Source organism: Ovis canadensis, chromosome 11 (genome assembly GCF_042477335.2).
Source record: "Ovis canadensis isolate MfBH-ARS-UI-01 breed Bighorn chromosome 11, ARS-UI_OviCan_v2, whole genome shotgun sequence".
In the NCBI taxonomy this organism is placed as follows: Eukaryota; Metazoa; Chordata; class Mammalia; order Artiodactyla; family Bovidae; genus Ovis; species Ovis canadensis.
The window spans coordinates 48,970,130-48,993,681 of NC_091255.1; the positions used below are offsets into that span (position 1 = coordinate 48,970,130).

At 59.6% G+C, this 23,552-nt stretch overlaps 1 protein-coding gene across 12 annotated transcripts in view; it reads left to right on the plus strand.

The window, feature by feature from the left end:
• The window catches only part of RARA (retinoic acid receptor alpha), a 42,716-nt gene that overhangs the window by 11,297 nt on the left and 7,867 nt on the right, over positions 1 to 23,552 (plus strand). For 3 of the 12 annotated variants that reach the window (XM_069543413.1, XM_069543417.1, XM_069543411.1), the window contains exon 2: positions 9,234 to 9,761. In XM_069543413.1, coding sequence (XP_069399514.1) covers positions 9,584 to 9,761 — 178 coding nt within the window. In that variant the 5' untranslated portion in view covers positions 9,234 to 9,583. Of the gene's footprint in view, positions 1 to 7,416; positions 7,870 to 8,682; positions 9,159 to 9,233; positions 9,762 to 17,285; positions 18,361 to 20,565; positions 21,131 to 23,552 lie in introns of those variants that run through there. The other 9 variants (XM_069543418.1, XM_069543412.1, XM_069543410.1 and 6 more) reach the window with 9 other exon arrangements.

Consider the following 23,552-nt stretch of genomic DNA (forward strand, 5'->3'; position numbering starts at 1 on the left):
AATCCTATCCTCCCCCCACCAATGCAATGAATAAATCTCCTCTCGCCCCCCTTCCTGGTGGTGGTTTGGGGAGTGTGGGAAGCTGGCAGGGCCCCTGGCAAGATGGCCAGGGTTGTCTTGACTTACTGGGTTTTGGGAAAGGAGTGTGGCAACTGATACCCCAGTTCCCAGGGTTTTGGCTACACGTCCTCTCTGACGTCTGCTGTCTTTCCTCCCTCTGTTCCCCTCTCCACCCTCTGGCTGCTGTGTGGAGCCCACAGGGTTTGTGGGGGGATGTGGGGTGGGGGCGAAGTCCTGGATCTCTGTGTGTGTCCAGGGAGTGTTCTGGAGATTGGCAGGACTGGCTGCGGGAGTCTGGGTGTCCCTGCAGGGTGGGCGGCACACGAGGAGTAGGCCCAGAGTGTGAGAATGTGTCAGTGTCGGTGTGTCTGTCCCGTCTGGCTTGGGTGTGGGTGTCTGTTGCTTCGTCTGGATCTTGCCTCCCGCTCCAGTCCCCGCCCCTCCTCCCTCTCAGCTGGGACCGCCTGCTTGCTCTCTCTCTCCGCAACTGGAGCCTCCCTTGCCTGTTCCTGGAATTTGGAGAGGAGGAGGAGGAAGAGGCAGGCAGACAGACCTCCCACACTCTAGCCCGCCCGCCTGGCATCTTGGGGAAATGAAATAGGTGCTGTGGAACTAAGGTTTCCTTGCTTTCGCCAGACCTTCCAGCACACAGAATCCAGGGGGCCAGGTCTTACAGGAGGGGTCTGGGCTCCCCACTCCCCCGGCCCCAGGCAGCAATGCCTCCTTCTACCCAGCATCCTGCCGGCCAGGGCCCCTGCCTGGACCTCCAGGCACCACTGTCAGCCTGGGGAGCGAATGGGGATTAGTCTGCTGCCAGCCTGGCCAGCACCTGTTGCCAACCCCCAGTCCTGTAACTGGAGCTGGCCGGGGAGGGGGGCTGCAAAATGACAGGTGGAATTTCTGCAGCCAGGCAACCCCCCACCCACTGGGTATGCCTTTCCCTTCCGGCCCCGAACCAGGAAAGCCTCCCCTCCCCTTCCAAGTGTCAACCTGATCTCGTGGATGATGTGCCTGTCCTGCCTGTGGGGGTAGGGCCTGGGAGATGGGCAAGGGGATGAATTTATTGCTATTTGCCCAATGACCCCCACCCCCATCCCTGGCTGCAGAGCTGGGCTGCCCATGTTCAAGTTTTCTGAGCTCTGCCGCTCTGGCTGGACTGGGGTTGTTGGTGGTGGGGTGTGTGGATGGGGGTGGTTCTCTGTTAATGTTTTAATTGCATAAAAACTGGGAGCTCAGCTCCGGGCCAGTGGGGAGTCTGGGTCTGGCTGGCCGCCCGGTTTGGGCTAAATATAGTCTGGGACATCTGCAGAGAAGGGGAGGGGGGTAGCGGGAGGTTCCATTCCCCCCACCTCCGGCCAAGGTGCCCTCGTCTGGGCGGGCACCTTGGAGCTGGGAGGGGGATTCCTCAGCATAGAAGGCAGGGGAGAGGTGGTGTGGGCTGGGCACCATTGGGACCTCGCCTGCCTGGAGGCCAGTAGACGCCTGAGATGAACCTGGAGGCTCAGGACCAGGGTGGAGTGGGGTGCGCCAGATCCAGTGGTTCTGCTCTCCTCCACCCAGAGCTGCCTGAGGTCAGGCAGTCTGTGTCACTGCGCCCGCTGGTATGTCACCGTGACCCACTCTTGGTGTGCCTGTGTGTACACACCTCCCTTGGAGTAGCTCCCTCCCAGCCCCTCCCCTGGAGCTTCTGTCCCCCGGGTCCTTCCGCAGGTCCCCAGCCCTCCTTCCTTGTGTCCCTTGCCCCGCAGTGAAACCTTCAGCCCAGGAATCGAGACTTGAGAAGGGGAAGCTGTGGTGGGGAGTTCTCTGATCTCCAGTCACGGCAGGAAGTGGAAGGGAGGGGGACCCAGCGGGGAGAACCATGAGTGGCAGGCGGGGAGGGAGGGCCCGTCGGCCCTGCGACCAGCTGCGCCCACTGCAGTGTGGGGGTGCACCTTCCCAGCTGCCCCCTTCCCTCCAGTTCCAAGTGGGGTAAACTTAGGGGACCGCTGATTCCTCCGGGGCGGGGGCTGCTAACAAGCTTCATCACCCCCCCACTGAAAAAAAAAACTGTCTTCCTGTCACGTGACTGCCACTTCCTGTCCCACTGTGGTTCCCGGGATGTTTGTTGTTGGTTGCCATGGAGATGGCCGCCTTGGGCACTACCCTGGCTCTTGTGGGGAGCAAACTGCCCCTCCCTCTAGGCCCACAGTTGGGGGGGTGGTTGGAGGGGGCCTGCCCAAGGGGCTGTTTCAGGCTGAGTGTGTGTGGTCTCTGATGCCCCAGATCCCCCATGGCCCCCCAGACTTCTGTCTGTGGGAAGGAGTCGCAGCCACCCAGTCAGACTGAGTTTCGAGGAGACTGTGACCATGTATGGCTGCGCTTGGCTGTGGCTGACTGTGGGTCTGACTAGTTGTGCAGACCTCCACCTGGGGGTCCTGTTGGCCTAGAAAGACTCCCGTTCTAGGAACATCTGCTCGTCCCCTTTCCCTTAGGAACCTTCTCCCATCATTTGTTCTCATGGAAACTACTTTCCCCAAGGAGTTCCTGCGGCTTCTTGGGGTCCAGGCTGGAGTAGGGAGGGGCCCTGGGCAGGATCCCCGGTTTTGTGTGATTTGGGGGTGGGGAGGTGGTGCTCTGCAGCGCCTCCTCTCACCTCTGCACACAGCCTGCGTCCACTTCTCCCTGATCCCACGGGCCCTCAGCTGAAGGGGCAGGTCCTGGGATTTTGTGACCATCTGCCCCACCCCCTGGTGGGCTTCTCTGTTCGGCAGGGGGCTAAAGTGGGGGAAGAGATTCCCCCAGTTCCAACCCCAACTGAGTAGGCGAGTGTGGAGTAGGAAGTTCCTGGGGGGGTGCTGGATAGAGGGGTATGGGGCGGGGCACAGTCTAACTCAGGCCTGGTCTGCGGTCAGAGCCAAAAGGATATCCTGAGGCAGGAGGGGGAGCGTTCCCGGCTTCCCTGCAGTGCGGTCCCTAGGGAGGGATGCTGAGAAGGGGGCTCGGCGCACTGTGTGCTGCTGACAGTCTGTCTGCCCTCAGATTCAGATTTGGCACTCCCAGGGCTGGGGCAGGGCTGAGGAGTTAGCAGGGTAGATTGCTGTAGCCTTACACCTACACAACACCTATACCTGCACACACACACACACACACACACACACACACCCCTTCTGCTCTCTGTGTTCACCCCCATCTCCCCGCCGCCCCCCGCATTGTGATAGTTGTACTTCCTGCCCTGCGGAGAGGGGAGACAGTGGTGAGGGGGCAGCTGCCAAGGTGGGGGTGGGGAAAGCCCCATGCCAGGTTGGTTGTGAAGACAAGACGGTGGTTTCCAAGCTGGGGGGGTCCCCTTTTGTCTGTGCCCCTTTGGTCCTCCACCCGGACAGAGCTGCCTTTGTGTGGTCCACATACTCCTGTGGTCTGGCTGTGGCCTCAGCAGCCTCATCTCTTCCTCTTCCTGTTTTCTTCCTTCCCCGTGGGCCGGTCCCTCTCCTTGAGGCCTGAGCTGCCCCCTGCCCTTTCACCTGCTCTCTGCTCCGAGAGATTGGCTGGGAGGCTTCAGCTCTGATTCTGAGTGGGTCCCCCATTCACCCTGGGCTTTGGAGGCCCCGGTCACATCTCCCATGGGCCTCTGGGGTGCGGTCCCTGGGGGTGCAAGAGTTGGGACACTGCCCTGACCAGCAGAGACCACCCCCCCAACTTCCTCCTTGCAGACCTGGCCTGTCCTGGGCTTGAGTTATCCAGTTGCCTTCTGCCTGGGATTCAGTCACATGGGGAGCATGGCCTGTGGACATCAGGCAGCCCAGTGGGGCTGGGACAGAAGCTTGGGCCGGGGGGTACAAGTTGGGGAGACATGAGACCCACTTTTTGGGAGTAAGTGCTGCGTCTTGAGACGCAGTGGTAGCATCCTGAGGCCAGCTGCTGGACTTCAGGTCTCCCCTGACTGTCTCCAGTGATGTGCCCAGCAAGCGCTTGGGGCAGGTTTTCAAACAATTGCTAGCTCTGGCAAGGCAGGCCTAGGCTTCTGAGGACTGGTCGGGGAAGAGATGCCCTCCACCTGTCCCCGCCTCACCCAGCCGATCCTCCTCTGCCCTGCCTGGGGTGGTCTCTTTCAAAATGAGGCTGGCCTTGCTGGCTTCCTGCAGCCCAGAGCCGGGTGAGCAAAAGGTAAACAGAGGATGAGCATGGCCGGGAAGAGAGAGGGGCCCCTGGAAAAGGGCGAAAAAGGAGTAACGTTCATTACTTTGCTGATCTGAGAAGTATGGGGGAGGGGGAGAGGCTGTGGCTTTGTGTGTGTATGTGTGTGTGTGTGTTTTCCTGGAAAGTTTATAAATAGTTCCAGCCCACTGTTCTGGTTTGAAATCTGCCCTGTCCCGCCCTGCCCTGCTCTGCCAGCTCCTGGCAGGGGAAGGGGGTCCAGAGAGGCTGGGTCTTTGCTTCTGCCAGGGCTGGACTCCCTGCCCCCCACCCTCAAGTTGAGCTTGCGCTTTGGGTGTCATTTGCATATGATTCATTGACTGTCTAGAATGCTTAGGAAAGCCCCTGTCGCCCCTTCTTTTAAGCTCCTCAATCCTTATCCCCTTCTCTCTCGGCCCATCCAGAACTGCCTGGCCTCTATTCCTTAGGAGCCTCAGTTGTGGGGGAACTTGGGAACAGAGAGAAGTAGATGAAGAGGAGGGCAAGGCCAGATGGGTTTGAGGACCCCTGGCTCCCCTTCGCTGAGGGCAGGGGAATAAATCGACTATTTCTCTTCCCCTCCTCCACTCCCCAAATCCAAAGGTTTCCCTTTTTTGGTTTGTGAAACGAAAGAAGGGAATTTGGGAAAGGGTTGTGGTCAGGCCTCCACCCACACCCCGAGTATTCCTCTCCCTACATTCCACTCCTTAGTCTAGGGGGGAAACAGACCCTGGAAAATGGGTAATTTTCCCGCCCAGCCCCGTCAGCAGATACTAGTACTGGCTAGGGAGAAGGAAGGGAGCGCAGACACATGGGCCAGGGAGGCGCTGCGGGGGCGCTGGCAGACATGGGGGAGGCGGGGGACCCCGTTGCCCAGCACCTCCTGTGTGCCAGGCACTGTGCTGGGTGCTTTCCAGGACTTTTATCTCTGAAATCACACAGCCAGTTGTTGAGGTAGGCAGTTCACAGGCGAGTAAACAGATGCTTGGGGAGGTTAAGTGACTTGTCTAAGGTCACCCAGAGTGGCAGAGCTGAGATTTGACCCTTCAAAACCTTTGGTTCTTTCTGCTGTCTTCACGGCTCGGCCACCTTTTGTCTCTCTCTAGATGTGAGGCTCTGGGGACCTAAGGAACGGGTGGCTGGGACTCCTGACTCTGGAGAAGGGGTCCTGGCACCTTTGAGGGTGGGGGAGTCCCCAGCGGGCAGGGGTGCCTGGCTGGTGGTCAGCGCTTCGACCCTCCTGCCACCCCCTTTGTGCTGTGCTGAGGCTGAGCTTGGTGTATGGGAGGTGAGGGCCTGTGGTTTTTCCCTCCCTTGAGGGAGGGTGCCCGTGGGCAGTGGAGGTGACAGGCACAGGGTGGAGGTTGGATGTGGGTAATTTGTTTTCCCTTTCTTTGGTGCTGGTTTCGATTCTCTGACAGTGTCTTCTCCACCCCGGGTGCCGGGGGCCAGGGCCCAGGCATCTCCCCGAGGGTGGTCACGGTTCCAGAGAAACCTACTGAGGCTGCGCCTGGGCTCTTTGACCCCACCCTCCTCATCCCTGCTCTTGCTCATCCCTGTTCCCTGGCCAGCCTGGCCCTTGGCCCATTTCTGTGACCTTTACCCCGTCCCTTGACTCAAGGCCTTCCCCAGGGAGTTGAGTAACTTTGCATTGAAGTTTGCAGGCTGAGCTCCTTTGGTGAAGCTCTGATGGGGGTGGGGGACGCCTTCCAGCCTCTCCCTGGGGTGTGTATCTGTGAGTGAGGTTTGAAGTATGGTCCAGTTTCAAACTTCTCAGGGGCAGAGTTGAAGCATATTAAGGTGGTTGTTGTTAGTCTCTCTTTTGGGGTAAGGGTGGGCTCCAGAGGGTCCAGACTGAATCCGCCCCCACCCTCCAAAAGCTGGGTCAGGAGGCCTGGAGTCTGGAGTGAATGGCTTCCTGGGCTTCACCTCCGGAGGTAGCCCCCCTGTGGACCTGAATCCACTGGAGTGCTTCTCTATGTTTGTGGACCCTGCTCTGTTGGGGGGCTGGCCCACAGGGAGGCAGGTGCAGAGGCCAGCCTGGCTGGGTGAGGACCAGGGAAACCGTGAGGCTGTGGTTGTGTGTCTGTGAGGAGTTGTGTCCTGGGCCATGCATGCAGACCTGGAGCCGGCTTCATTGTGTGTGGAGCCTAGGTGTGGGGGAGCGTGTATCTGGGTTCCCCCTCCTCGTGTGCCATGTGCGTGTCTGCATGCACACAGGCTGGGTGTGCAAACGTGCCCTTGCCCACCGGACACTTTCCCTAGAACTGTGTGTGTAAGTGCCTGCAAGTGTGTGTGTGTGTGTGTGTGTGTGTGTGTGAGTGAGTGAGGGTCTGACTGTCAACACTACTGAGGCTGAGCCTGCCCCTCATTCTTGTGCTAGCTCGAGTTCCCCTGTGTGGGGCCCCTCAGGGGTGTGTAGGGGGGCCAGGTCGGCAGCTGGCCCAATGGGTGGGGCCCCTGTTCCTCTGACATCAGCCTCTCTGCCTGGGAGGGAATCGGCGGGGGCCTGGGGAAGGAAGGGGGCACCTCATTCAGGAGTAAGAGAGGCCCTGAGGAGGTCATAATTAGTAACAGTAAAAATCATGGTCATTAACAAGGTCCAGATTTCACTCCTGGGGAGCTGCCCCCTCCCTTGCAAGTACCTGTCCCCACCTCCCCCCTCAGCCCCGCACAGTCACAGGCTGGCTGGCTCGTACAGCTGGGCCCAGAAGTCCTGGCCTCGTCCACAGTGGCCTTGGCAGAACTCCTCCATCTCAGGCATCGTTCTTGGCCAAATGCTGGCCATGTGCATGTCCCCTGGACTCCAGGTCTGAGCCTGGAGCCTGGAGCTTGGAACATGGTATTATGGCCTGAGCTTGGAGAGGAAGGGGTTGGAGGCCATCCTTATTTTGAGTCTCTGTGGCCCTGTTTTCTTTTCTTCTCTTTTCTCTTCCCTTCCTCCCCTTAACAGCTTTATGGAGATGTAATTCGTGTACCATAAAATCCACCTAGTAAAGTGTACAATTCAGTGGTTTTACTATAGTCACAGAGTTGTGCAACCATCACCACGTTCACTTGTAGAAATTTTTCATCACTCCAAAAAGAGCCCCCATACCATTCAGCAGTCACTTCCCATTTCCCTCAAACCCACACCCACACCACCCCCCCACCCCGTAACTAACCACAATCTACTCTGCCTTTTTAGATTTGCCTGTTTTGGACATTTCATATAAAGGGAATCATACAACAGGTGGTCTTTTACAACTAGCAGATTGTTTTCAAGGTTTATCCGTGATGTAGTATGTGTCAGGACTTTGTCCCTTTTTAGAAAATATTCATGTGTTTGTTTATTTGGCTGCGCCAGGTCTCGGTTGCGGCACTCGAGATCCTTCATCTTCGTTGCCATGTGTGGGATCTTTAGCTGCGGCATGGGAACTTTTAGTTGCAGCATGTGGGATCTAGTTCCCTGACCAGGGATCAAGCCCAGGCTGCCTGCGTTGGGAGCGCGGAGTCTTAGCCACTGACCACAAGGGAAGTCCCAGTGCCTTGTTCCTTTTATGGCAGAATACTATTCCACTGTATGGATGTTCGGCATTTTATTTATCCATTCATCTGTTGATGGACATTTGGGTCGGTTCTACTCTTTTGGCTATGAGGAGTGTTGGTGTGAAGGTTCGTATCCAGGTACAGGTGTTTGTGTGGACTTAATGTTTTACCTTCAATTGGGTAGATACCTAGAAGTGGAATTGCTGGGTCGTATTACTCTGTGTTTAACCTCCTGAAGAACTGCCAGGCTGTTTTCCAAAGCAGCTGTACCATTTAACATTCCTGCCAACTATGTATGAAGGTTCAATTTCTCCACATCCTCACCTACTTATTATCAGTCTTTTTGATTATAGCCATCTTGGTGGATGCAAGATGGTATCTCATTGTGGCTTTGATTAGCCATGTTTCTCTTTTCTTTTTCATATATGTCACAGGTGTGTGTATGTGTGTGTATACACACACTCATATATAAATACATGCATGTTTATTGATACTCTTCATATATATCCTCCTGGCCCTCTTGTGGATGCTTCTGTCTCTCTGTCTCTTTCTTTACTCTTGTTGCTGCCTGTCTGTCTCACTGTGTCGTGGAATTTCTGGGTTCACCTCTGTCTCTTGCTACCTGCGGTGTTATCTTTGTGTATCCTCAGGCCCCAGCTGTTCAAACAGGGTGTGGATCTGTGTATACACTGATGGTGGTGGGGGCATCTGGGCTCTCATCTTCTGCTCACCTCCCACTCCCTGCAGGGAGGTTGCTTCTCCAGGCAGAGGATGTGGGTGAAGTCTGAGCTCAGTTTCCCTTGCTTCTTCATTGTGGGCGAGGGGAGTAGGGGGCTTCCATGCTAGGTAGTCCCCTGGCACACTCTCCACCCCCAGCCCATCATGCTGTTAGGCAATGGAGATGATACTCAGGAGTCCTCAGCTCCCATTTCCCTATTTGTAGGTATGTAAACGGGCCTCCTCCCTGGGCCTGTGGGACAAACCCATCTGGGGTGCTCAGGCTTGGATTTGGGGGGGAAGTGGTGTAAGTAAGGCCCCCTGGCTTAGGAGTCATTTTTCTGAGAAGTGCCAATGCTTTAGGGAAGCGGCTTTTCCTCCCCCTCCCTCCTCCTCTCAAGCACACGTTCTCTGTATCTTGACCTCAGGTAACCTGCTTTGGGGGAAGGAGGGCCAGCTGCCTTTCTCTGCTGCAGGAATCCTCTGGGGTGGCATGGCAGCGTGGACGCTTTGCTCTCAGGACTGTGGGTGAGAGGCCCTCCTCGCTCTGGGCTCTGTCCCCGTCTCCCCAGCCTGGCTGTGCTGTCCTGCCACCCCCAGCAGTGTCTGGGCCCTACTCCCAGGCTGTTTCTGCCAGCCAGGCATGGTGCCAGCTGTCTGCTCAGCCGGGTGCCACGGGAAAATCTCCGGCCGCCCAGGTTGGGGAGCTCCACGGGGAATGCCCGTGAGCCCGCTCCTCGGTGTCCACTCACCTGTCTTTTCTCTCTCTGCAGCATCACAGGACATGGCCCCCACAGCCGCCTAGCCGGGGCCCACCCAGGAGAGGCTTCCTTTTCGGCATCCTGAAGGCCTGCTCTGGACCTTCCCGGGAAAGTGCCAGCTCGCAGAACCGCTTGACTAAAGGACTGGCTCTCGGGACATCCCTCAGCCCACCGGCTCCCCCTAGAGTGGGGGTGCCAGGAGCCTGAGATTAGCCCGCTGGCCTTGGACTGCAGCTCCGGGACAGAAGGGGGGGTGGGCTGACCACCCGAGCCCCCTCTGGGCCCAGGCCCCATGCCCCGAGGAGAGGCGGCCTGAAGCCCGCCAGACTGTCTGCCTGTGCTTCTGACTGTGGCCGCCTGGCATGGCCAGCAACAGCAGCTCCTGCCCAACACCTGGGGGAGGGCACCTCAATGGGTACCCGGTGCCCCCCTACGCCTTCTTCTTCCCCCCCATGCTGGGTGGACTCTCCCCCCCAGGCGCTCTGACCACTCTCCAGCACCAGCTTCCAGTGAGCGGCTATAGCACGCCATCCCCAGCCAGTAAGTGGGGTCGGGGAGTGTTGTGGGAGGGGGCCGTGGAGGGCCGCAGGCCCAAGGCTGGGCCTCTGGGCACATCTCTTCCTCAGCGGCCAGGTCTCCTCCAGACGGGGGGGACCTGCTGGACAAGCGGGCTTGAGGATGAAAGGCCAGTAGGCTAATCGCCGTGGTTGTGTTTTTTGTTGGGAGGTGGCACGGAGTGTGGAGAGCTGAGACAATGCTGTCCTCTGGCCCCTCGCGCCCCCTCATGTGCTCTGCCGTTGAGGGCCTTATAAATAGCTCCAAGCACTGGACAAGGAGGCTGGAGTCGGGTAAACAAACCTCTCGACATTTGGTGGGGATGGCTGGTCTGCTGAGAACAGCACCCCACCTCCAGCCCACCCCATCCAGTGCCTCTGAGAGAAGGGACTGGAGTAGCACCCCCTCCCCTCACTGCTGGCCAGGCCGGGTGGTGCTTCCCTTTGTGGGGAGGGCGCCGGGGCAGGAGAGGGCCCCACAGGCAGCCTGGGGATGGGGGGAGAGTCCGGGAGGGGACACAGGCCTGGACTCTGGCTGTGGCCGCAGGCCTGCTCTTGGCAGGGCCTGTGTTTTCTCTCCGCCTCCGCCGTCTGCCATGGGGGGTCGCCTGTTGGCTGGGTGGGGGTCTCGGTACCCTTCCCTGGCTGGCCGAGCCAGGTAGTGGGAGGTGGCGGCACTGAGGCCAGCTGGCAGAGTCCAGGCCTCGGTCCTGCCAGGCGGCTTACAGTAACTCTGGCCCCCAGGGCCCAGCTGGGCGCCAGGCCAGGGTTTGGGGGAGGAGGGAGCCGGGGCCTGGCCTGGGGCAGGAGGGGGTGGAAGCCGTAGAAGGGGGCCATGGACGGCGGACTGGCCTGGCCGGTCAGCTGTTGACCTGGGAAACGTGTCCCACCTCTCCTGGCAGGCAGGGACTGAACAGCCTGCCCTGGGCACCCACCGCCTCTCCCATGCCACTGGCAAGCTGCCTGGCACCGCTGCCCTGTGCGCCTGGCTGGGCTGGGTCAGTGCCCCCTTCCTAGCTTGGGGGTAGCGCACTCTCCCCGGAGCCAGGGAGTCTCTTTGTCCCTGGGGCAGGCCCTGGCTGGGCGCCTCACTGCCCGCACTGGCCGGCTGCCCACCGCCACCACTGCTTCCTGGCTCGCCTCCTCTGGCTTGCTCGGTGGCCCCCTCCCTCTCCAGCCCCACCAGCCGCTGAGAGCAGGGGCTCTAAGTCTGTGTTCCTTTAGGTCCCTACCCTCTGTGCCCCGGGGAAGGGGGCAGGCGGATGCTGCCTCCTCAAACCTCACCTTCTGTTTCCTCTCATGGAGGGGGCATAGCGGGCAGCATCGTGACCTGGGAGTCAGAATGATTCTGGCCTGGTCTTCAGTCTGTGCTCGGTGATGGGAGAGGCCAATCTCTGAGTTAGGGGATGCTGGAGAAGGGGCAAGTGGGTCTGGGGTGCCTGGGATCTGTGTGGGAACTGGAGTTCACATCCCAGTTCCAGGAACTAGAGTGTCTTGCTTCCCGCCAGGGTGGGGTTTTTAGGGAGGGAGAAACCGAGAGCGCTCAGCCTGGTGCTGGTGGACAGCTTGCTCTTCCCCAGGTGATTGGGAACAGGGTCCTGGACGCTGTCCCCCTGGGGCCTGGCTCATGGAGGGCTGGCCTGACCCCTGTCTTGTGCCGGACAAGCGAGTGTTTTGCTCTCCTTTTTGAATGTTGCAAGCTTCTTCCTCTTTCTTCGAGGTGGGTGGGGAGGGTTTCCGGGTACCCCACCTCCCACCCTGGTAACCTTCTTCCCCCAGGGTGGGGTGCCCACATTTCTGGTTAAGCAATGCCCCTTCCTGCCCCCCTCCCTCTGTGAGCCAGTGGGTTTCCCTGCCTCTTCCTAGTAAACAACAACACCTCTGCTTACCCAGACCCCCAGCTTCTGAGCTTCTCCCTGACCTTCCTTCCCCTTAGGTCAGGAACCTCCCCATCCACCCCGAGGGAGCCAGGCATCTCCCTCTTTCTCGTGGAAGGCTGTGGGACCTGGTAACCCTGGCTTTCAGCTCTGGGTAGTGCAGCATGACAAATCAAAGTTCAGACCTGGAGGCAGCCTCACTCCCCCCACCTGAGGGCCAGTGCTGGGGGCCAGGCATTTCCCAGGAGGGTGGACAGCTGTGGCCCCCATCCCCACCAGGAGTGATTATATGTTCTGGTCCCCTGCCACCCATTCTGCAGGCAGCCTGGCACAGGAGGCCCCCTCCTCCCACTTGCCGCCAACAAAGGTGTTGTCCATCCTTCCATCCCTCTCGCCAAGCTGGGGTGGGGGGAGGCTGGACCCTGGGTGTGCTTCAGAGACTCAGTGGCCTGTGGAAGGACAGAACTGTTCTCTAGGTCAGTGGCGACGGGTGGGTATTTGTCCTGCTGTTATCTCTCTCTCCCGGGAAGCCAGAGTGGGAAGTTCCAGGGATGGTACGAGATCTCCCCCTCCAAACCAGTCCTGGAGGCTTGGTCTCTTGAGGACTGGTATTTACTGTGGAGGCTTGGGATTCTGTGTGCCTTGTGGGGAGGGTGATGGTTGTGTGTGTTTTGGGAGGGAGGTGAGGGTTGGGTGTGTTTTAGGGGTGGGGAGGTCAAGGTTGGGTGTGTGCTGGGGAGGGGGTCAATGGCTTAAAAGTATTGGGTGAGAGGGTCAGAGTGTGTTTGAGGAGAATCAGATCCAGAGTCGGGAGGGGTATCAATGTGTTTGTGTGCTGCAGGGGGAGGTGACTTAGGGCACTGAATGTGTAAGGGGGAGGGGTCTGTGATTGTGTTGTGTGTTTGGAGGGGGAAGGGTCTCTATTTCTTATCGCTAGTCTAGGCTGGAGAGGAAACGCACCTGCCTTTTTTTATTGCTTGCCCTGGGAATTCCATGAGGTGGGAGGGGTTGCTGTGGAGTAGGCTGTGTAGCTTGAGTTCTGGCTTTGCCATTTACTAAGTGTGACAACCTCTCCGAGCGTGTTTCCTCGTCTGTAAAACAGGGATCTAAGCAGAACCTCCCTCAGACGGCGGAGGTTAGGCAAGATCGCCGACGTAATGCACTCTGCTCCTGGTCTTGCATGCGCTCATGGCTGTCTCGTGGTACCCGGGTGTTATGACGGGAAGAGGATCGTGACCCTTTTCTGGGTGGGAGCTGGAGAGAATGGGATGCTAACATCTGTGGAGCGCCCACTGTGTGCCTGGGACCTTATCTCTGTTTTACAAATCTGAATCCCGACAATCTGGGAGAGGGACATTATCTCCCTTTACACCTGAGGAAACAGCGCTGGTGGTTACGTGGCTAAGCTGAGTGACCCTACAGCTGGGCTGTTGTCTGCCATCCAGATAGGCAGCCCCGGGAGGGTATGGTGGGGAGCCCTGGGTATGAGGAGTCTGGGGGGCGGATCAGGGCCATGGTGAAACCCCCGCTTCCCTGGCTGAAGGTAGGAGGAAGCCCCGCTTCTGCTTCAGGACCTCCCGGCTTCACCCAGCAGGGGGCGTAGGGAAGGCCTCCCCCTAGCCACGCCCCTTCTTCTGTTTTTGATCCTGAAGGCTGGAGGGAAAGAGCGATAAGAGGCCTGGGCCAGATCTCCATCCTGTCCTGGAAGCTGCGGATACAATCTGTTCACACCCGTCCCCGCCCCCGAGTCAGCCCACTGCAGCCCCGGGAGTTTGCAGAGCTCAGCGGGCCAGCCTCCCCCCATCTCCAGACAGACACTGGAGGAACCGAGTGTAAAAGCCACATTCTTTTTCTTATTTTGTTTCCATTTGTGGAGTGGGGGCAGGGAAGCTGGAAGCCACGGGGAGAGGAACTGGGGATGGGAGCCCCGAAAGACCGGGTCCAGACTTTTCGTTTCCATCCACACATTTGCTATGTATGCCTAGAAACGGGGGAGCGGCTCTACGGTCTGGGGGAGCCTGGGGAGACTTCCTCTCCTCTGCCACTCCCTCTCCTGCCCACTCTTTCCCTGGACAACAGGAGAGAGCCCAGGGGGAGGGGAAACTGCTAGCAGTGCCCTTCCTGGGGTCCAAAATGCAGAGTCAGCCGAAAGACTGTTGGATGGGGTTTTGAATGAAAATGGGGCCCCCTCACCTTTTATCTCGAAGCACTGGTAGTGCACAGACCCTCTCAGGGCCAGATCCCAGCATGGGCTGGGGGAGGGGACTCCGGGACGGAAGCCTGTCCTCTAGGCTGGCCCAGACCTGAGACATAGTGTGTGCCCATGCCAAGGGCCCTGTGCCCATGGGGATGTGCCAGTGCAGGCCTGACCACCCTTTGAGGGGTAGTGTCTGTGGAAAGAGGAAATGTTTCCCTTCTCCAAATCACTTTGGGGTGGTGCCCACAACGCCTTCTTCCTCCTCTCCCTTTTCAAAGGTGGGGCATAACCCATGGAGCCGGACCTCCCAGGGTAGACCAGAGGCCCTCAGCTCTGGCTAGATCAGAAATAGAGGTCCTCCCCTCCCCATTCTTACTTCTGAGTTGCAGAGAATCTCAGCCCACGGACCAAGGCCCCTTTGGCAGAAGTCTTTAAAGGACAGCTCTTCCCGTGTGGCCGGGGGCAGGTCACTCAACCTCTCTTGAGTCCGTTTCCTCTTTAAATCAGGACTCCTAATCTGTTCCTTGCTGGGGCAGGCTGCTAGGAGGCCATGGTGACCTGCCTGCTGGTGAGGGCCTGGGCGAGCTTCAAGTACCCCGTAAAATCAGTGATGATGGGGTCGGGGGGAGTGGGGGCATGGAGCTGGTATTGTCTTGGGGGATGGCACCCTGTACTGGGACCTGATGTCTGTCCAGCTCCTGGGTCTCATTATTTCCTGTTTGTTATCCCCTCTAGATGGGGTCGGGGACCAGAGGGAGCCGCGCCTGGGGGGAAAAGTGGGGGCCAGTTCAGTTCAGCCCACACCTGCTGAGGGCCTGCTAAGTACACAGTGCTGGAGGAGTTATGGGGATGTGGCAGAGGAGGACAGGGGCCCCAGACCTGCCGCTAGGCCCTCCCCACCTCCCCTGCTACCCCCTGTGGCCAGCCAGAACCTGCCGGAACCTTCCTTTTCCCTCTTCTCCCATTGCCCCAGGACACTGTGTTCTACTCTGACCTGCCCCGTGACCTTGCTGTTGCCCAGAACAGGCATCTCACCCTGACTTCTCCCCTTCTCCAGCTCCGGAAATCCTATCCATCCTTCAAGGAACATCTTGAATACCGCCTCTTCCCAGAAACCTTCATAGATGTTCCCTCTTCCTCTCTCTCTCTCCACCCCACCCCCCACCTCCTTTGAATGCCCGCAGGTCCTTATTTTTTCTTCTATAAAACTCATTTCTCTCCTACAAAGGGACTCCTCTCCACCTGATACCCACCGTGAGCTATAATCATTTGGGAGATCTCTTCTCGATCACCAGGTCTGCGGTGGCAGGGACAGTCCCTGATTCTTGAGCACCTCAAAGCTGCGAATGCAAGGCCTAGCACATAACTGGTGCCCTGGATCTGTGTCATTGGGAGGAAAGATACCAAGGGCCTTGGAAGCAATCTGCCCTCTTCCCCAGCAGTCTCATCCCCAGCCACGGCTTGCATCTGTGCTCTAGGTCCCAGCTTTCCTTCTGCAGCCCAGACACCTCACTTAGGTGAGACCTCACTTTGGAGCCCCACACCCACCTGTCCCCCAGCCCAGTAGACTTTGCTGCTTTGCAGTCCTGGAACTTTGCTGTAGCACAAGCCACACACTGATTAGTTTCCTGTATTACCACTGGTGGGAGACCTGGGTTGGGAAGACCTGATCCCTGGGTTGGGAAGATACCCTGGAGAAGGGAAAGGCTACCCGCTCCAGTATTCTGGCCTGAACTGTATAGTCCATGGGGTCGCACAGAGTCGGACACGACTGGGTAGCTTTCACTCACTTATCACCGCTGGCAGTTTCCTGGGCTGTGCTAACCTGTGTGCTGCCTGGACTGTTCTGACTGGGCTCTCTTGCCCTCCTACCATCCATTCTCCACACAGCTTCACAAGGTTAAAGCTGATTTGTAACACTGTAAATCGGATCTTGCTTCTCCTCTGCTTGGAACCTTTCAGTGGTTTCTCCCTGCATTTGAGATAAAATTCAGCAAGCCCGCCTGGTCTGGTCTCAGCCCACCTCTACCATCCGGCCTTGTGCTCCTTTTCTTCTTGAGTTGTATATGCCATCTACTCTAGTCCCCTGATAGTTCCTTGAGTAAGCTCTCCGACTTTTATAACCCCAGGACCCTTGCATAGGCTCTTATTGGAACTCCACTCCTTCCTGCTCTTTGCCTAACTAATTTTTAAACTTCTACTTTTTCTTTAGGTCTCTGCTTTCACCCTCCAGCCTAAATTAGGTGCCCATATTAATTCTCCCTCAAGCTTACTTGTTTTTTATGTGCTTACTTGTGTCATAATACCAGTTATCTCAGCTTGCAATTATATATATATATATGCAATAAAAAACATATATGTGTGATTATTTGCTAAATGGCTGTTTCACCATAAGGTCTAAAAAGGCAGGCTCCCCATTGTATCCACCTAGGTGATCAGAAAATAGTTTTCTTTGCATTGGCTTGGCATGGTGGGAATATGGGCTCTGATGGTAGAAAGTTCAAATAATCTATATTAGCAGTGTGATCTTGGACAACCCATCTAACCTTGCTGAGATCTAACCTTGCTTCTTTATTTGTAAAACAGGAATAATAGTGTTTATCTCTTAGAGTGGCTGTGAGGATTACCTGACCACATAATTTAGAAATCTGGCTTTTAGAAGAATATCCTTGGGAAGCACGTAAATTCCTATCCCTTTTTAGAAAGAGGAACTCGGCTGCAGGGCCAGAGCGGGCAATAAGATGTCTTCTTCTCCCAGGGCATCCCCCCACTTCCCTGGACCTACCCAACGTAGGCTTTTCTTCCAGTGAAACAGGCCTCCCGAGGGCTTCCGGGAGGAAGTGGTCAGCTGGAAGGCATCAGCCCCTCCTTTTCTCACTCCAGGGCTGGGCGGTACGGTGAGGGGCCCAGGGTGGTTCCGCCTCTGGGAGACACCCTGGGCGGGGCTTTGCTCGACGGAAGCACGCAGAGCGTGGAGGGAGAGCCCTCCTCAGCACTAGCATTTCTGCTAAAGCGCCGGAGCTGCCGCCTCGGGTTCCGTCGGGTGGGTGGCCGGAGTCATACATGATGTCACAGACAATGACACAAGCCGGGTGTTTCATTCTCACACGGTGCCCGAACCGCACAGTGTCACACCCGGGACACCCTGCAAGGCGCTCACACTTGGCCACAAGCACCCTGGCCCCTCGTCTCCGGCCGCCACTCCCGGCGTCTCCCGGAGAGCGGCCCAACCGGGCAGGGGGCTGGCGGGCGGGTGATGTCACGGGCAGCGGTGGGTGGGTCACCCGGAGGTGAGGCGCCGCCAGGCGAGTTCAGAGAGAGTTCAGCCGCATTGCATTAGGCAAATGAGGCCCGGGCTGGGTGGGGGGTGTGTTGGGGGAGGACACCGGACCACCCCCCTCCTCCCGCCTACCACCTCCCTCGCCGTAGCTTCGCCGGGCCCGGGACTGACCCAACCACGGGGGAGGCTGGGAGCCGGAACTGGGATGGGGGAGACGCCCGTCCCTCTTCCGTCCCGGTGGAGCCCCCTCCTCTCCCGGTACACAGCCTCCGTCCGTACTCCGCGCACTCCTGCTCTTGAGCCTTTTCCCCCTTCCGGCCGCTCTTCTGTCCTCCCCCTGCCCGGGCTCCCCGCAATCTCCTTCCACACCCCGCCTCTCCCTCTCAGTTCCCGGCTTGGCGTCCGCTGCAACCGGACCCGCTGGGAAAGGGTTAAGGCAGGGGCGGCGCCTGGACGGGACGGGGCGGAGGAAAGGGGGTGGGACCGCAGGGGACGGGGCGCGCAGCCCGGGGTGGGGGGACCTCGGCGCGCACCGCCGGAGACCGAGTGCCGGGCGCCCGCCCCGGGCCTGGTGGAGGCGGAGCCGCGCGGTCCCCACCTCATCCGAATCCTCGCCCGGGAGAAGCCCGGGAGCCCCGGGGTGGTGGGGAGGAGGAAGTGCTCGGTCACCCTCCGCCCCGCGCCGATCCCGCCCCCGGCCGGCGCGCTCCGGGAGCCGCGGGACGCTGCCTCGGACACCATGAGACTCGCGACGGGAGCCCCCTCAAGGTGAAGCTGCGGAGTTCCCGGGCTTCGGCCGGGCGTTCCCGAGGGCAGTCGGCGGACTCCCCTCCTCCCCCAGTACACACAACTTGCCTGCTTTCACCTGGGACTCGCAGGGCGGCCAGCCGATTTGGACGCGGGACTTAGGGCAGAAGGTGGCCCCCGGCCCGGGTCACCAGTCGGGGCGGGGGGGACGTGCCCCTCGCCCCCAGCAGCTCTTGGATGGCGCCGCCGACTGAGTGAGGGAGGCGGCGCGCAGGACTTCCCCGCCCGGACCTCTTGTATTCGCGGGGAAGATGTACGAGAGTGTGGACGTGGGGGGGCTCACCCCCACCCCCAATCCCTTCCTGGTGGTGGATTTTTATAACCAGAACCGGGCCTGTTTGCTTCCGGAGAAGGGGCTCCCTGCTCCCGGCCCCTACTCCACTCCGCTCCGGACTCCGCTTTGGAATGGCTCAAACCACTGTAGGTATTGGCCTCCCCCTCTTATTGTGGGAGTGGGAGTGGGGGCGGACTGTGGGGCTTCCGCTGCTACTAGGGGGTGCGGACTGGGGACGTGGTGAGGTGGTCTTGCCTCTGACCCTTCACTTTCCCTTGACTCTTGCTGAACGTCGGGTGCCCTTGTTGGACAATTGGACTCCCCGCGAGTAACCCTGGGCGCTTATTTCTGTTGTGTTCCGACAGAGAAACTTTGGGGGGTCATCTTTTCAGGAAACGTTTGCTCATCTCTCCTTCCACTTCTTGCAGGGGAAGTGAAGTCCCTATATCTCCTTGCTTGGAATCCAATAGCTTCACAGCTGAGTGGTCCTTTCTGCCATCCAGGAGGGTGGGGTGAAGGTCGTCGAGTGGGCTTGTCTGCTTCTCGGAGGAGGGGCCTCCTCCTCTGATCCCACCCCTGCCAAAGCCTGGGGGACAGCCCCTCCTGGGCAGCAGCTGCTGCTCCCAGCTCTTGCCCTTGTGCTGTCTGGGTGGGTATCAGGGGAGCGCTCCGTGTCTTTGGTGTTGGCAGTGGGGTGCTGCAAGAAGGGGCAACTCCATCAGATACCCGTCGGCCACCCTACCCGACCCTTACACCTTGGGGCGGGCCACCTGTCCATCTGAGGGTTGCCTTGGTCCTGGATACTTGGCTGTACCAGGAATGGAGAGGGGAAGTTAATCTGGTGGGAAGGGTACCCCCTCCCCGTAATCCTGAAACGGTTTGTCCTCTGGAGGCTGAGCTTGATTTTTTGTGGGTCTGGAGCTCCTCTGGAAGCGAGGAATGTGTCCCCTCCCAACCCAGCGTGTCCTTTTGTTTCCCTGTTTTCACCTGGGGATGGGGGCAGGCGCTGGGCTGTCCCTACAAGGGCCGCCCATGAGAATCCTGGAGTCCTGGCACCTCCTCTGCTGGCTGTCCCCGGTCTGGGTTCAGGCTTCTCTGCAAGGGAGGGGCTCTGTGCTTTGGCGGGAGCCGGGAGTGCCCGGGGTGCACACCTGGGCGTGTTTATACCCAGCTGTGAGGTAGTGTACCTGAGGGGGAGAACGGCGCTCAGGGGGTTATTGTTACTTGGCTCTGGTTTCGTCTTCTCTGGGCTCAGCTCTTCCCTGGGGCTTCTACCCCACTCCCGGACTGGCTGCCTCCCCTCCTGCCTGCCAGGGAGGAGGGGTGGAGTGGGTCTCTGGGGCCCTGGCGAGCTGCCGGAGGTTGAAGGGCAGTCCCCAACACCTTTGCCGTAGGAAGAGAGACCTGAGGTGGGGCGACGCCCATCTCTGCCCCATCTTAGAGCCACCTCACCCCCAGCCTCTATCGTCCTGCCCCCAGACCTTTGCCTCTGGGGCAGATTGCCTGGTAGGCTGCAGACGGTGGGAGGGAGGGAGGGGTGTTCTTGGGTGGACTTTAGGGAGAAGGGGGCAGGTGAGAAAATGTGACATACACCAGGACCTTTCTTCCCATCCTCCCAGAACTGAAGGAAGGTGTCCCCCCTCCAGAGTGGGGTCACTGGGGGTATGGCTGCCGCAGTTGTTCCCTCCACAGTCTCGGCCGCCTTTGCCAGAGGTCTGGGGAGGAGCGAGGATCTGAGACCTTGGGTTCCAGCCCTTGGGGGCAGCTCAGCTCTTCCTGGCCCCAAACTGGCCAGACAAGGTCTGGGGGATCCTGGAGTCCAGCGGGCGATGGGGAAGTGGAGGACACGGGGCGGCATGGAGCCAGAGGCCTGGGCTGCCCTGTCCCTGTGGTCGGAGTGTGGGTGTGTGGCAGTGGGCTCAGCCCCCAAGGCTGTGTAGGCTGGGAGGGGGGCTCTGGGGGTGGTTGTGGGGCACAGGAAGGACCTAGAGGCTGGGGGTGGTGACCTGAGCGAGTCTAGAGCACATGGGGTCATTACCCAACCCACCAGTGTGTCCTTTGATGACAGGAGCCCTCCGGGCCCTGTCCACCAAATTCTCCATTCCCTCCTGCCACCTCCACCAACGGTGGGAAGAGACAGCAGGTGGGCTGTGGGAGGAGACCTTCCGACCCTTTAGGACCCTGGGGACCTTGCCTCCCTCGCCAGAGCCCCCGATTTGGGGCGCCAGAGGATAAGGGGTACAGAGGAAGTGGGTCTCCATCTGTCCCCCACCAATCTCGCCGCTCATGCCTCCGCCCGCTCCCAGACGTCCAAGAATGTGAAGCACGTGGATGCCCTTAGTGGGGGGAGGGGGAGAGATGGTTATCGGCGGCCGCTGGGTAGGGGCCTTCTTCCGCTGCGGCCGCAGCGCTGCACCCAGAGCCACCCCCACCCTCCTCCGGGGTGGAGGCAGGGCGGGACCCAGCGCCCGGCGCCCCCTCCTCGGCCCTCCCCGGGGGCTGCGAGGGGAGCTGCAGAGGACCGGGCGCCAGCTGGATTGGGAGGGGAGCCGCTGGCCGGGGGCCCGGCTGATTTCCTGCTGATCTCCTCCAGGAAACCGGCCCCTTGTGCGCCTGCGAGCGGCTCTGGGCCGCGGGGGACTCCGGAGCGCTCTGCGCCTCCTGCCCGGCCGCAGCCCGGCGGGGCCGGGGGCGGGGCAGCCCGGCAGCGCGGGCGGGAGGGGACGCCTGGCTTCCTGGGCCGGTGCCAGCCCCCCGCCAGGCGCTGGAACTTTGAGCCCGAGAAGGCGTGGTGCTTCTCCCTTGCAGCCCTTCTGCGGGAAGAGGAGAGGTCTATGTGCTGGGGCCTCTGGGGAGGGGCCAGGTCGTGGCAGTCGTTACTGCCCCAGGTGTGCAGAGTTCAGGCTAACTTTTGCAGAAGGTAGGAGGATCCCAGAGTGTCCCTTGTTCCTCTGAGGCTGCTGGATGCACTCTGGGGAGGTGGGGACTGGGCCGGGGCTCTGGGTTCAAAGGGCACAGTGGGAAACCTCAGAGCTGTTACCTGGGTGACAGGTGGGGGTGTGCTGGGGGTGGGGGGGTGCAGAGCAGAGTTCCGGCCCCAGAGGCAGCCGGCTGCTATGGGGTGGGCCAAAAGGAGGCCTCACTGAAACCAAACTGTACCCCCCACCTTGGGTCATCTTGCCCCCACCCCCCATCCTGCCAAAAAGCACAGTTTAAAAAAGCACATCTTCCAGTTTCATAAACAGCCTTTGGACTTGGCCTTAGCTCCAAATTTCTACAAGCCTTTGGCCCTCCAGTCAGTCCCTGGCCTCAGAGCTGTCTGGCCTTCACCCGGGCACCCCCTGTGCGTCCATGCCCCTCCCCTCTCTCGAGCCCACTCTGAACTCAGAGCTCCCTCTGTCCTTTCTCCCCCTGCCTTCTGGTCCATTGGAGAGGTTTGAGACTTGGGGGAGGTGGGCCCAGGGCAAAGACTGGATAGGAGCGGATGGGAGGGGGGTAGGTCAGTGCCTCCAGCCTCTGCTTATTGGGTCCCCTGCTTGTTGGAACGCTGACGGATTCTAGGCCACGGTCCCCCCCACATCCCCTTGTCCTTGACAACCCCACCCCCCACTAGTCTGGATTGTCTATTGTTACTCCTTTTACGTCTTGGAAAAAGTTAGCACAACAAAGGGCTCCTTTGTCGCTCACCCCTCTGCCTCCTGGCCTCACCCAGGCCCCCCAACCCTGCTCCCCCACAGCAGCTGTTCTCAGGCCTCTCGCCTGTCTGATTTGCTTGTCTGGCCTCCGGGAGAGTGAGGTGGGGGAAAACCAGGCCAGGACAGTTCAATTTGGGGTGAGGAGCAGAGTAGTGGGGGAGGGTCAGCAGAGGCTGGATCTCTGGGGGTGTTCTGTGAGCATCCACTGACCCTTTGCTGCAGGCTGCTCTCCGGGCAGGGACAGGGACGCAGGGCCATAGCAGTGCTGGTCAGCGGGCTGACCAGGGAAGTGGTGCCCGGGCCCAACTAAGAGCCAGGAAAGCCTTGCCAAGGTTGTTGGCCTGGTTCCCTGTCATCGGCCGCCTGGCAGTCTCTGGTTGTGTCTGCAGGTAAGGGGGGAGGGTGGTAGCCTGCAGCTTGCCAGCCCCCCATCTGAGTGCTGCTTTTCTCTGTGCTTGGATTTTGGGGCCACATGAGCCATGTGAGATGCTATGAGGTGCTTGGGCTGGAACTCTGGGCCCTGCTGAATTCCAGAACCTCGTGTGCTGGGGTTTGGGGTGAGGCTAGGTAGGAGTCTGGGGTGTGGGAGGAGGTAGGGATCTATCTACTTAGGGAGGCATCCTTGGCCCTGGACCAGTGGACTTGGCAAAGGCCTCAGGAGGCTGCCACTGGCCCCTTGGGAATTTGGGGGTGGCCGGGTCACAGTTCCCATCCAGTACAGTGCACCCGGAGCTGCCCTTGCTTGAGGCACAGACAGCCCCCACCTAGCCCAGCCCTGTTCTGCCTGGGTGATGGGCATGGGGCCAGGCACTGGGGAGGATTCCGCTAGTGGGGGCTGCCCCTGCTGGCGGGGTCACCCTCCTGGCTGCCCTCTTGGAGCTGAATAACAAGAGGGGAGGGGGACAGTAACCCGGACATACTATGGACTCTATGGCCAGACAGACAGAGCATTGATGGGAACAGACCCCCTTTGTCATGCTTTCCCCCCAGCCAGGGTGCACTCAGAGCCATGGGCTTCCGGGGCCCACAGGGACTCTTCCCCCGTCTCCACGGGGTCCCCCTGCTTCTCTGAGGGAGTCCCTGCCTGCTGTGCCCCAGTGTTCCTGACTCTGCACCAGGCCTTGGGTCCCTGGCCAGGGGATCGCTTGGGCGGAGGAGGGGCTGTCGCTGCTGGTAGTGGGGGTGGAGAGGGGAGCGGAAGCAGAGGGGTAGGGGAGTGGCCAACTTTGAATATCCTGTTGACCCCAGTTTCCTCTGCCCCCAGCTTCTGTCCTGGCCCCTCCCTCCTTCAGGCCTTAACCCCTTCCTCACCTGGGGGAGGTGGGACTGGGTGTGGGGGGGTGGCCAGGGCTGTGGACCCAGGCTGACACCTACACCTGGCACCCACCCAGTATAGTCACATCCACCTACTAATCTGATGGTTTATTATGTGATGTTTCTGGTTTTGAAGGTGGGGTCCTGGGAAAGTAGGCAGGACTGATGGGGTGCTGGAGGCGTCATTGGCAGTCTGGCTGGGGGGAGTGCCAACTTTCCCAAGACTGCCCCTGCCCCAGGTTGACATCTGGCAGCCCTGGGGCAGCTGGGAGAGGCTCCTGGATGAGACCTGGAGGCCAGGTGTGTGCCATGCTGAGGGTGGTGGCCTGGTTC